Source organism: Hemicordylus capensis, chromosome 1 (genome assembly GCF_027244095.1).
Source record: "Hemicordylus capensis ecotype Gifberg chromosome 1, rHemCap1.1.pri, whole genome shotgun sequence".
In the NCBI taxonomy this organism is placed as follows: Eukaryota; Metazoa; Chordata; class Lepidosauria; order Squamata; family Cordylidae; genus Hemicordylus; species Hemicordylus capensis.
Genome location: NC_069657.1, coordinates 367597588 through 367609738, shown reverse-complemented (window position 1 = coordinate 367609738; position 12151 = coordinate 367597588). Strand labels below are relative to the sequence as shown.

Genomic DNA, 12151 nt, shown 5'->3' with positions numbered 1-12151 from the left:
TGAAACAGGATGCTGGACTGGATGGTTCTTCGGCCTAATCCAGGAGGGCTGTTCTTATGTTAAATAAATAAATAAGTACTACAAGTCAAAGGGCAGAAAGAGAGAACAGTCACTTACTTAAAAGGAAGCCCATTGAACTGAATCATAGTTCATTTACTTCTATGCAATACTACAGCCCTCACTGGAGGAGCTCTCACCTCCTCCTCTTCCCTCCTATCTATCTGTTTGTTTATTTATTTATTTATTTATTTCTCTCTCTCTCTCTCTCTCTCTCTCTCTCTCTCTCTCTCTCTCTGGAGGCGTACCGCCGCCATCCTCCCTCCTCAGGAGAAGGCCCGGCAGGAGGGAAGCAGCAAGCACGATGGCGGGGAGGAGAAAGCTGCAAGCCTCCCCAGCCCTAGTGAGGCTCTGCCTGGGGCAGGCCTTTCCTTAGGGCGGGGTAACTGGTGTGATTGCCCCAGGCTCCGAGTTTGGAAGGGCTCCACAGTGGTGGTGCTGCAGTGTTGTGAGCGGTGAGCAACCTGCCTCACTGATTGCTCGGCTCCAGCCTCCCACTGGCCATGCCATCTGGGTGGACAGTTAGCAGCGGCTGAGGCAGTGAGCAGCCTGTTCCACTTGCCGGCCTCGGCTCCCAGCGGCCCAGCAGCCAGCACGGCTGCCACTATTTGTGCAGGGGGGTCTGGCGGTGGTCAGAGAGAGGCGAAGGGCCTGCTCCGCGCAACAAGGCTGCCCGCATGCCCGCCTTGGCTCTGGGGGGTAGTGGCAGCAGTGGCCAGCCAGCGGCAAGCTGCTTGCTCCACTCAGTGTGGCTGCCTGTGCGCCCACCTTGGCTCTGGTGAGGAGTGGTGGTGGTGGTGGTGGTGGCCAGTGAGTGGCAAACTCCCTGCTCCGCTCAGTGAGGCTGCCTGCACGCCTGCCTCGCCTTCCAGTGGGGGAGCTGAGGGGCCGCTACCACCGTGGAAGAGAGCACCCACCCAAGCATGCCAGTTCCTCTCTTCCCCCTTCCAGGCTCACCAGAGGGTTTCCTTTCACTCCCCCATTAATTTTTTTTTAAAATTACATCACACACACTCCACAACTCCATTGGCCCAAACAGAGCAGGAGGAGGGGCAGATAAATGCGTTTCACTCCTGCCTGCAGAAGTTTCAGGGGATGGAAAATATGAATGGCCACCAGCTTACAACGAAGCATTAAACAACCCTTTACTCTCATTTTTGAAACCATTACACTATTCCGGCACAGTTTGCAATGCATTAACCATTGCAAATCTCGTAGTCTGGAAAACGCCCCAGTGGCTATTTACTCCTCAATCACCATCACAGTTTTTAGAAAGCTTGTGAAATCTTGGCTTTTTACTCCAGCTTTCATATGATTGTCTCTAATGCTGCTACTTTGTATTTTGTATGGTTATATTGTGCTTGTATTTTAAATCTTTTTAGTCAGATCTATGTGTTTATATTCTAGCTTAACATTTTAATTGTGTAATTTTTATATTCTTGTTTTAATTTTTCTGTGTGAACCTCCTTGAGATTGTTTTAATGAAAGTCGGTATACAAATTTAACAATAAACAAACATCTGGGAATCCCTGTTACAGAGAATACCGTTACCCCAGTGTAGGTTAAACCTGAGGCCTAAGATCATCAACCAAATAAATTACTTTTGGATTATTACTTCATACTAGATAATCTGAATGCAATTTTTTTAATGTAGCAGAAGGCAATTGCCACTATAGTAGAATTGTAGAAATATGATGCCATCTTCAGAAAACTAGATTTCTGTCATTTTGGCATTTCTTGTCTTCATTCCAACACCACCTAAAACTAAAATAAATGGACTTCTTAAAACAGACAGTGGAGTTTTCCCCTCCTTGATGCCTGTTCAGATATTCTAAAGTGATGTGGCACTACTGCAGTTTTTTGAGCAGCTAAAGCTAAGCAGCTAAACAGCTCTGGTTGCCCAGGGCTGAATGACATTAGTCTATCAGAGCCATAAATATATGAAGATCAGAGGGAATTGTCCCTTGTGTGGCAATCCCACCATTAGACTTGCACATCTTGTCTTCCACTAAAGATAGGATGAGCTAAAATGGCAGTTTTGCACATCAGTACAAAATGGGCTATGATTGACAAAAGCATGAGTGGCATATTTTAAAGGTCACTTAGTGACCTTAGGTCATCAAGGCACATGTTCTACAAGAGACTGCTAATTTAAAAAAAGGGCAGAATAAGTGATACAAGAATTGGTCACACCAGTAATGAACTAACTTTCAAACAATAATCCAGAGAATGGTTTGTTACCCCCTTGGGTTCACTCACATGAACCACTTTTACCCCAGCTTTCTGTGACAAAAGCCAGACAAGACAGGGATGCCATTGTCTTAATATTACCCCATTGGAATAATGCAGCAGAGGATTGTAGATGTACCCTCAGGTTCCTGGATGTAATTTTTACTTGCCACAGAAGATCAAGAGATTGCCTAGTTACCAACCTGATAGTTCTTTAATAGTAGTCTCTATAATACTGTCTTTAATGGGTAGTTATTACTTTTTAAAGAAGCTGCTTCTGCAAGAGGGGGATCTCAACTGGATCAGCACTGATTAATTGTACAGTTACAGTACATATTGTATTTATTTGAATCTGACTAGGTTTTCCCCCTGGGTTTTTTAATTTTAGAAACTGGGGGCGGGGGGGTCATCTTGAATTCATAGTCAACCTCCTTTTTTTTTGTAAATATAACCTATATTTAAGCTGTATTTTTATGGGAGGGTGTCTTAAATTCAGAGCCATCTTCTATTCGGGTAAATATGGGTAGCAATGATTGTGAGCTAACAGAAGTGAATAGGTTAACTGTTGAACTGTGGGCAAGGATTGCCGGGTGCATGTGTCTTTTCTACACATCATTTCACAATGGCTTATGTAACAAATATAAATTTATCATTAGGGTTTGACTATAAATGTAACGGGGTTTGATTATTCCTTGAAGTGATTGGTGCTGACTATGGCCAGAGCCCAGAAAGCAATTTTGGTAGCTGCTTCCAGTGCAGCACCGGAGAGCTGCTATTTATTATTATTATTATTTCTTGTTTATACAGTCAGATAGGTGTCATTGACTGGTTTGTTTTATCCAGACATCGAGTCCTTCCCAAGGACCTGGGATGCCAGAATTTTATTGTCAATTGTTATAGATATCGTCGCAGAATATAGGCTGTTCCCAGTAAAGCTGCTTTTTGTAATTGGCTGATGGTGATTTCTGTGGCCCCTATGGTGTTGAGGTGCTCTTCGAGGTCTTTTGGAATTGCACCTACGGCGCCAATTACCACTGGGATTATTTGGGTCTTTTTCTGCCACAGCCTTTCCATTTCAATTTGTAGATCTTTGTATTTGGTGATTTTTTTTTCTATTTCTTTTTCTTCTATTCTGCTATCCCCTGGTATTGCTATGTCGATTATTTTGACTTGTTTTTCTTTCTTCTCGACTACAGTGATATCTGGTGTATTGTGTGGTAGATGTTTGTCTGTTTGTAGTCGGAAGTCCCATAATATTTTTACTACTACTACTACTACTACTACTACTACTACTACTACTTATTATTATTATTATTATTATTATTATTATTATTATTATTATATAATTTATTTTAATTCAATTTCTATTTAAAGCTCTCCCCCCCCCACCTTGTTATGATTTTTCTGCATATTCAGATCTAATGGCATACATCTCTGAGTTGGCATGTTTGTGTGTCCTGAAATAAAATTTTGATGTGTCTGGCATGGCTTACAGGATCTCTGTACTGGCTCTTAGTCCTCTTCTCCCTACCAGAGGTGCTGCTACTATTCCATTTGCAAGGGATATATGGGGAGAATAATCACTGATTTTTTTAATTACTTACTTCTCCCGAGTTGCCTCATTTTCCACACTGACCTAAAGGGTTTTCATAGATAGATGCTATGATCTCTAGCATTTCTATTGGAGCTGCATAACTAACTTGTTTTTCTACTTCTAGTAGTTCTGTGTTCTCTGTCACATTGGTAGGCAGTAGGAGTTATTTTCCCTATTTGCTAATACTTGTGTTAGGCAAGTCTGCTTATTGCTAAGGGTATGAGAACCAGTTCGACCAGTCTGAGTTCAGACTGGACCAGCCCCCACCAAAACTGGGGGCTGGTCCGAGTTCGAACCGGTCCAGACTAGTTCAGAGCAAAAGGGGAATCCTCAGCAGATTCCCCTTTTACAACTGTTGACCTGAACAAGTTCAGCTTGGTTCGATGTCAAACTGGGCTGGGCCTGAACTGGGTCGATTCAAATTCAAACCAAATTGGCCATACCAGTTCTGAGAACATCCCTACTTATTGCACCAAATGTGGTACATCTACCAAGGTACCACAGATCATACATTGTGCTTGTTCAGAATTGTGGAGTTAGTTGCAATGTTCTGGAGTGCAAAGGGTGGAATCCATGTTTAGTATATTTCTCCTTATTCTCCTTACATACCCAAGCTAGTCATAACTAGGAGTTTTAGGACATAAGTTCTTATCATACAAATAGTAGATCTTGTATTCCATCTTTTAACCATTTTGTTTATCTTATTTATTTATTTCTCTGTGTGAACCACCCTGAGCCATTTTTGGAAGGGTGGTATAGAAATCGAATAAATAAATAAAATGCATGAGAAGCTTTGTTAAATGTGTTCATCATAATCTGATGCAAGTTGTATGCTATTGTAGCAAATTTTTGTGGTGGGATAGGAAATGGAAGGATAACATGGAGGCAGTAGTCTCTCATTGGGTGGGCAGTTGAGTCTCTGGGAAGTACCTTGCTGGATTTTTCTTTAACTATGGCCAGCATTGTGTTTTATTAAATGCACAGCTAGCTCCATTCACCCAGGGGACTTCAGGTTTGTGTTTCTAAAACAGGAACCCTCTGTGCCATATGGCAAACAGCTTCTGAACATAAGGCAACTTTTTTTGTTCTATAAGGAATATGTCAAAAATCCCACTAAGTATTTCCAAACCTTTGGATGCTGACCTATATATGGAGTTGGAGGACAGGAGTTCAAAAGATGCTTCTGCACTGTTGGAAATTCATTGATCTCCAATGAGGAGCATAGCTTTGATACTTTCAAATTAATAATCATGGGTTGTATTTTTTAAAAGTCATGACCAAATACTATTTAAATTAATGGGGCTTAAGTTTGCCTATGACTAATTTAACTTGTCTCTTGACTAACTTTGGATACAACCTCACAACAATTGAGAGCTCAATTTCTAAACATGCTTCTTTGATGGAAACAGTGAAACTCACAAATTAATAGACATTCCGTACACAAAGGTTAACCTTTTTGTTTAAATAAATAAATAAAAATCAGTGGAGTTAGACAAGAATGGCCAAAATCAGAACCTAACTATCTCTTGGTTTTGCTTTCTTAAATGGTGTTGGAGATTCTGATCCAGGCTCCTTTTATTCATTCTCTTGGCAGCCAGCAGTTTTTCAAGAAAGCCAAAGGTTACTATAGGCTCCCCAAAATATGAGGGGGAATGTAGCCGATCCTCTCTCTTCCTGATCCTTCTCACACTGGGACAAGTGAGTGGCTTGTGCTCTCCTCCTCCAGTGCTTATGTCAGATATACATTAGAAGTGTGCTACCAATCAGCACAAAATCTGCATTGCAGCAGATGGATGTTATTGCTCTGTCAAAAATTGTGTGGGCTCTGGACTGTGCTCAGTATCACATGATTTCTCTTAGAATAGCCACTTACTGTCACCCAATGGCCGTGCAGCTACAGCTGCTGGATAGCCTAAGAGTTGGTACTGTCCTTACTCTGTACTCTCTGCTCTTGCTCTCCCTCCCCCACCTGCAAAGCCTCTTAGCATTAACTTTAACCTGCTCTGGAAAGATGGCCCACATAAAGCTCCTGACCTTTATGTAGCTGATGAAAGGCAACCTTTGTAGATCCTGAGTTGAACTTTAACCTGCTGCATCAAAATTACAGACATGCAGCTTATACTAGGAAAAGATCTTGGTAAAACTGCAACACAAGGCTAACCTTGACAACCTCCAAGTAGAAAGAGAGAGAGTAATTGCTTAGCTGATATAGTAAGTGTCTTTCTCTAGGCTCCTGTGTTTATTAAAACATAGGGCAAGGTAACCATAGATGGCTTCATGAAGAACCTGAACACAGAGCAGTGTGACCAATGCTTTGGGCTCATGGTCTTTTTCTAATTTATTCACCATGCTTCTTACCTGAAAGTTGACCTTGCATTGAACATAGAAACTGTGTTCGGGTGAGATGCATACTTGGCCTGTGGCTTTTGATATGTGGTGACTGTTTCACACAACCAATTCATTGCAGAAAACCCAAGTGGTGTGCATGTGTGAGCTAAACTTTATATTGCACCACATTTTTTTTCCTCTTTTTGGCTACAGATTGTGGTCATTTTTAGTCCATTCAGAGGATATGTGATGCCATGGGATGTGATAATGGCCACCAGCTTGGATGGCTTTAAAAGGAGCTTAGACAGATCCATGGTGGACAGGTCTATCAATGGCTACTAATCTGGTGGCTGTGGGCCATCTCTGGCCTCAGAGGCACAATGCTTCTCAGTACCAGCTGCAGGGGAGCAACAGCAGGAGAGAGGACATGCACATACCTGTTGCCTGTGGCTTCCCCAGAGGCATCTGGTGGGCCACTGTGTGAAACAGGATGCTGGACTAGATGGGCCTTGTGCCTGTTCCAGCAGGGCTGTTCTTATGTTCTTATATGTTTCCATTACTTTCCTTGTGCTTGTTATTGGAAAGGAGAGGAGAGCTGGTCTTGTGGTAGCAAGCATGATTTGACCCCATAGCTAAGCAGGGTCTGCCCTGGTTGCATCTGAATGGGAGACTTGATGTGTGAGCGCTGCAAGATATTCCCTTCGGGATGAAGCCGCTCTGGGAAGAGCAGAAGGTTTCAAGTTCCCTCTCTAGCTTCTCCAAGATAGGGCTGAGAGAGATTCCTGCCTGCAACCTTGGAGAAGCCGCTGCCAGTCTGTGAAGACAATACTGAGCTAGATAGACCAATGGTCTGACTCAGTATATGGCTGTTTCCTATGTTCCTATGAAAGCACTTTGACCCATGTTGTCCTGATAAGTGTAAAAGCAACTTTACGGGGTGTAAAGTGTGCTGTCAAGTCGATGTCGACTCCTGGTGACCCCAGAGCCCCGTGGTTGTCTTTGGTAGAATACAGGAGGGGTTTACCATTGCCATCTCCCGCATAGCACGAGATGATGCCTTTCAGCATCTTCCTATATTGCTGCCACCCAATATAGGTGTTTCCCATAGTCTGGGAAACATACCAGTGGGGATTCATACCGGTAACCTCTGACTTGCTAGTCAAATCATTTCCCCGCTGCGTCATTAGGTGGCTTGGTGACTAGTGTGTTAATCTAATTTCTGAGGTAGGAAACATTACTATGGGGCCCCACATGGTTTCAAAGGACCTGTGAAAGGGCCTTTTCGGTTGTTGCCCCACTTCTCTGCAACTCCCTTCCCCTGCAGATTCGTTTAGCCCCTTCTGTACTGATTTTTAAATCTCTGTTGGAGACTTTTCTTTTTCACCAGGCTTTTGCCCTGTAGTTTACCTATTTGGTTTTTTCTTTTTTGTTTGTTAGTTTAGTTTTTAATTTAGAATGTAATTTTAATGTTGTCTTGCTTTGCATGTTTTTGTACACCGCCCACAGTCTTCCGAGTGGGCGGTATATTAAATGTTTCTAATAAATAAATAAATAAATTCAGCGATCAGGGTAGATTAAAATTTTATTTTTTAAACATGGTTTAAAATGGATTTTTTAAAAATGGATTAAAAATTAAATCAGGTTTTCTTTAAAAATGTATATAAAATACTAAATTTCCAATTCTCATGTTAAAAAGCATGGTTAAAATTAAATCTCATAAACATGCTACACCCACAGTTACAATTACCTAAAAATGGATTGATGACTCTCTCTCACACACAGACACAGAGTTAGTTACCTACCAATCAAACATGGGCATTAATTTTTTTCATCAAATGAAAATGACTCTAGACTGTGCAGCAATACCCAGCATCTACCAACTCTTGCTTTTGCAACTCTGGTCTTTCAGTTTCTGTTTCTAAGCCTATTTTTCAAGTGCAAAGACACAGGCTGGATAGTAGGGTGGCTCTTTTTTGGTGGGGCTGTGCCTGGTTAGAGGAGTGAAGACCGAGACACAATATAGGAAATGAGGTGAAGTATGACTTGACCAGCAAGCATTTATCGGGCAGCAGCAATATAGGGAGATGCTGAAAGGCATCATCTCATACTGTGTGGGAGATGGCAATGGTAAATCCCTCCTATATCCTACCAAAGAAAACCAAAGGGCTCTGTGGGCGCCAGGAGTCAACACTGACTGGATGGCACACTTTACTTTAGAAAAACAGTGGGTGGAGGGCGGGGGAGGCATTATTCAGTACACAGTTTCCTGTATTGGCCCACAAGTTGCAACTGAAAGACAGTCATAGCATCTGGGAACAAGAAATCCCCTATCTGGGAATATTTTTAAGAATTGCCTTCCCTGCATTAAAAGGGAAATGTATCAAGTGTAAGTGCAACAAGGAGATGCAAGGCAGCTTGACACAGGTAATGAGTACTGGTATCTATTACATTAAAAACGGGTATTATAGACCAGTGTTCCTCAACGTTTCTAGAGTCATGGACCAGTACACTATTCAAGCGCAGTTTCCCAGACCAGCAGTTAGTAAGGAAGCCACCACCCCCAGCAATTCCGGGCTGCTCTCCGGAGCTCATTTCTAGGCAGCATACACTGCTGGATAATGTTCATTTCGAGGAAGAGAAATGAACATTGTCCAGCAACAAGGGCTGCCTGGAAATGATCTCCTGAGAGCTCCTGGTGGCCCCCGCTGGCCCGAAATTATTATTTTTTTGTGGGGGGGTGATTTTTATTAGTGATGCCTCACAGACCGGTACCCGACACTTTGCGGACCGGCACCAGTCCGCAAACCGGTGGTTGAGAAACACTGTTATATACCATTTCCTAAATTAGTAAAAATCAAATTATCTTTAAAAATATGCCAAGTATATTCTCCTAGATGCTGAAAATTAACATGTTTAGTAATCAGATCAGATTTGTACCATTGTTTAAGAAATATATGAAGTAGTATTGGTGTAAAACTTGATCTAAATTAATGATTTACACTGAGGTTTTTTCTTGGTGATTTAAACCTTGATTTAAATAAATCCATCCTGCAGATAAGTTTTTTCTTGTTGGTGTAAAATGGTAAATCAAAAGGCATCCCATCTTGGATTAAAAAGAGTTCACTTTCTTACAAGCAGGATATGTGTACTGATGGAGGTAGAAATTGCATCAGAGAAAAATATGGAAGATATGTGTAGTTCCTTTAACTTCAGTAACTCTGCAAATTTGCTTTTCATGGGTATTGGTTTTCTCCAGGAAGTGTAAACAATATATGGGAGTTGGAGCTTTTGTGTTCTCTAAGGAATATTATTACGTACATTCATAAAGGAGAGGCTGAAAATGCATCTTATCAGACTTGACTATCTCATATGGGATAGGAAGGGAGGTTTTCTTAATTGAAATAATACCATCCAATTTGCACTGAGGCTTACTAAAAGCTTTTGGAATTGTTAAATCCAGTCCCCATACACATTAGATATCCTAGGAGGGAGAGAGAGAATACTTGTTTAAAAACATTGTTCTTGTTGTATCATGGGAGACAAGTATATGTATGGAATAATGTTTTAAATCCAAGCTTTCTTCAACATTTCTCATGCTTATCACAATCTAAAGGCTATATTCTGAGAATACATAACGTGCACGTATTGCTGTAACTCTTTTGCCTTTAATTGAGCTTGAAGTGTTCAGAGTAAGAGTTCTGACCATAATTTTCTCTTAGTAATGGGAAATCAGTTGTTTGATACTATAACACTTCATAGTGTAGCTTTCCCTTTTTTCCAAGTAGTCCTTTTCTTATTGTGCTTTATGGTGCTGTTTTGCAAACATGAGTTCTGGGGTGGGTGGGGGGATGTTCTATTTCCATGGGTTATCCTATGGGGATACAAATTGAATTCAATCTTTGATCCATCAATCAGTCACATATGATGCCATTGGAGAAACCCTGTCTTAATTCCTCGCATCATATTGCCCCAACAACATCCATAACGAACAACATTGTCATTCATGGAGGACAGATGTGCATTGGCCATAATGGGTAGCCTCAAAGATAATTGATCTCTGAGATGGTGGATGGCCATAACCTTCACATCCTGCTTATGGGATTCCAAACTGAGGCATCAGTTTGGCCACTATTGGGAACAAAACTGGTGTAGATTAGTTTGATCCTTTGAGGCATGAGATGAGCATGAGAGAATCACTGGCTCAGTATTGGTAGGAAAAATAACCTTCTCATACAGTTCTTGTATGAAATAACTATTATCTTGTACAGTATTGCCGATACTTCCATTGTAATTTCACACTGTCTATGCACTTCTCATTTTCTTCTGTCAGTAGAGCTTTAAGAGAGGCAACATAACAGTACTTGTATATTGGATTAATGTTCATTAGCCTGGAAGAATAATCAACATCCTTCTACCTCTTTAAAGCCACAGAATACCTCCAGCTTTTAATATAATGGGAGAGCTTTTAATACAATTTGGGGGGAGGACTATATTGTAATCTAACAGTCTTCCCTTAATGCAACCAGTTCCTTGTCCTAATTCTAAAAGGGTGTTAATTAAGATGTTAGCCTCTGAACTAATAGCAGTCTTGGCTTGCTATAACACTATCCTCTGGAACAATCAACACTAAAATGTCATCTTGCTTAACTAAAAGCTCAATCCAAATCCATTTTGCTAAGTTGAAAAGCTTGTAGAACACTCTGCATACTGTTTGGTCCATTGTCCTTGATGGGCTCAAAGGATCAGTGTCCTGAAAGAATTGTTGTAATCATGCCTTTATATACTGTAGTGATTATTTTTAATAACCAAACACAAATTTTGTTTCCAGATTATAGACATAAAATCTGACTATAAATTATAAATGGCAAATCCTTGGGCTTCTGTGGCCCTCTGTTTTCTTACCATTTTAACTCCTTTTTCTCTTCTCCCTCCCACCTTAGGTCAGTGTTCGAGTCACCACTGTGGATGCAGAGCTGGAGTTTGCCATCCAGCCCAACACTACAGGAAAACAGCTGTTTGACCAGGTCAGTATAAGCGAGAGAGTGTAGCATTTTCTTCACTTTTCTACAAGTGTAAGTGGGGGAACCCTTGCAGTATTTACTTACATGACTTAACTAAGTGCCCCTGGTGGTGCAGTGGTAAAACTGCTGCCCTGTAACCAGAAGGTTACAAGTTCGATTCTGACCAGGGGCTCAAGGTTGACTCAGCCTTCCATCCTTCCGAGGTCGGTAAAATGAGTACCCAGAATGTTGGGGGCAATATGCTAAAAAATCATTGTAAACCGCTTAGAGAGCTCCGGCTATAGAGCGGTATATAAATGTAAGTGCTATTGCTATTGCTAAGTGCCAAATTAGATGTGATGTCAATCATGTAGTCTTGCTTTGCATATCTGGAGTTGTTGTTGTTGTTGTTTTTACAACAAAGAACAGCCACAGGCAGTGGCGGGTGGTTCTTTAGTACTGCAGCATGAAGGATGTGGGTCTGTCTTCCCTGTTCAGCACTCCCTGATTAGGGTTGCAATTTTCATTGGGACCATAGAAGAATGGTTAAACCCTCCATTTTCCCAGTAAAAAATGCAAGGGCTAATGACAGAATTAACAGCCTGTCTAGTTTGGTCCTGAATAGGTGACTTCTAGAACTTGGTGTCAGGGGCTGCCAAGTAATAGAAGTTGGACAACCCCTTATCAAGATTTACTTAGACAGGAATAGCTTTTCTTTATTTTCATGGGCTGGTTTTTCTGGAGCCCTCCCACCGGCCCCTGCCTTTAACCTTGTAATGTAACACAGTATTGGTTAATAAATAGAAGCTGCTGTATTAACCAGACTATGGGAAATATCTATATCAGGCAGCAATGATATACGAAGATGCTGAAAGGCATCATCTCATACTGCATGGGAAATGGCAATGGTAAATCCCTCCTGTATTCTACCAAAGAAAACCAC

General features: G+C 41.4%; 1 protein-coding gene across 4 annotated transcripts in view; it reads left to right on the top strand.

The window, feature by feature from the left end:
* Positions 1-12151, top strand: part of EZR (ezrin) — a 70037-nt gene that overhangs the window by 31057 nt on the left and 26829 nt on the right. For all 4 annotated transcript variants that reach the window (XM_053294380.1, XM_053294363.1, XM_053294353.1 and 1 more), the window contains one exon: positions 11149-11232. In XM_053294380.1, coding sequence (XP_053150355.1) covers positions 11149-11232 — 84 coding nt within the window. The remainder of the gene's footprint in view (positions 1-11148; positions 11233-12151) is intronic.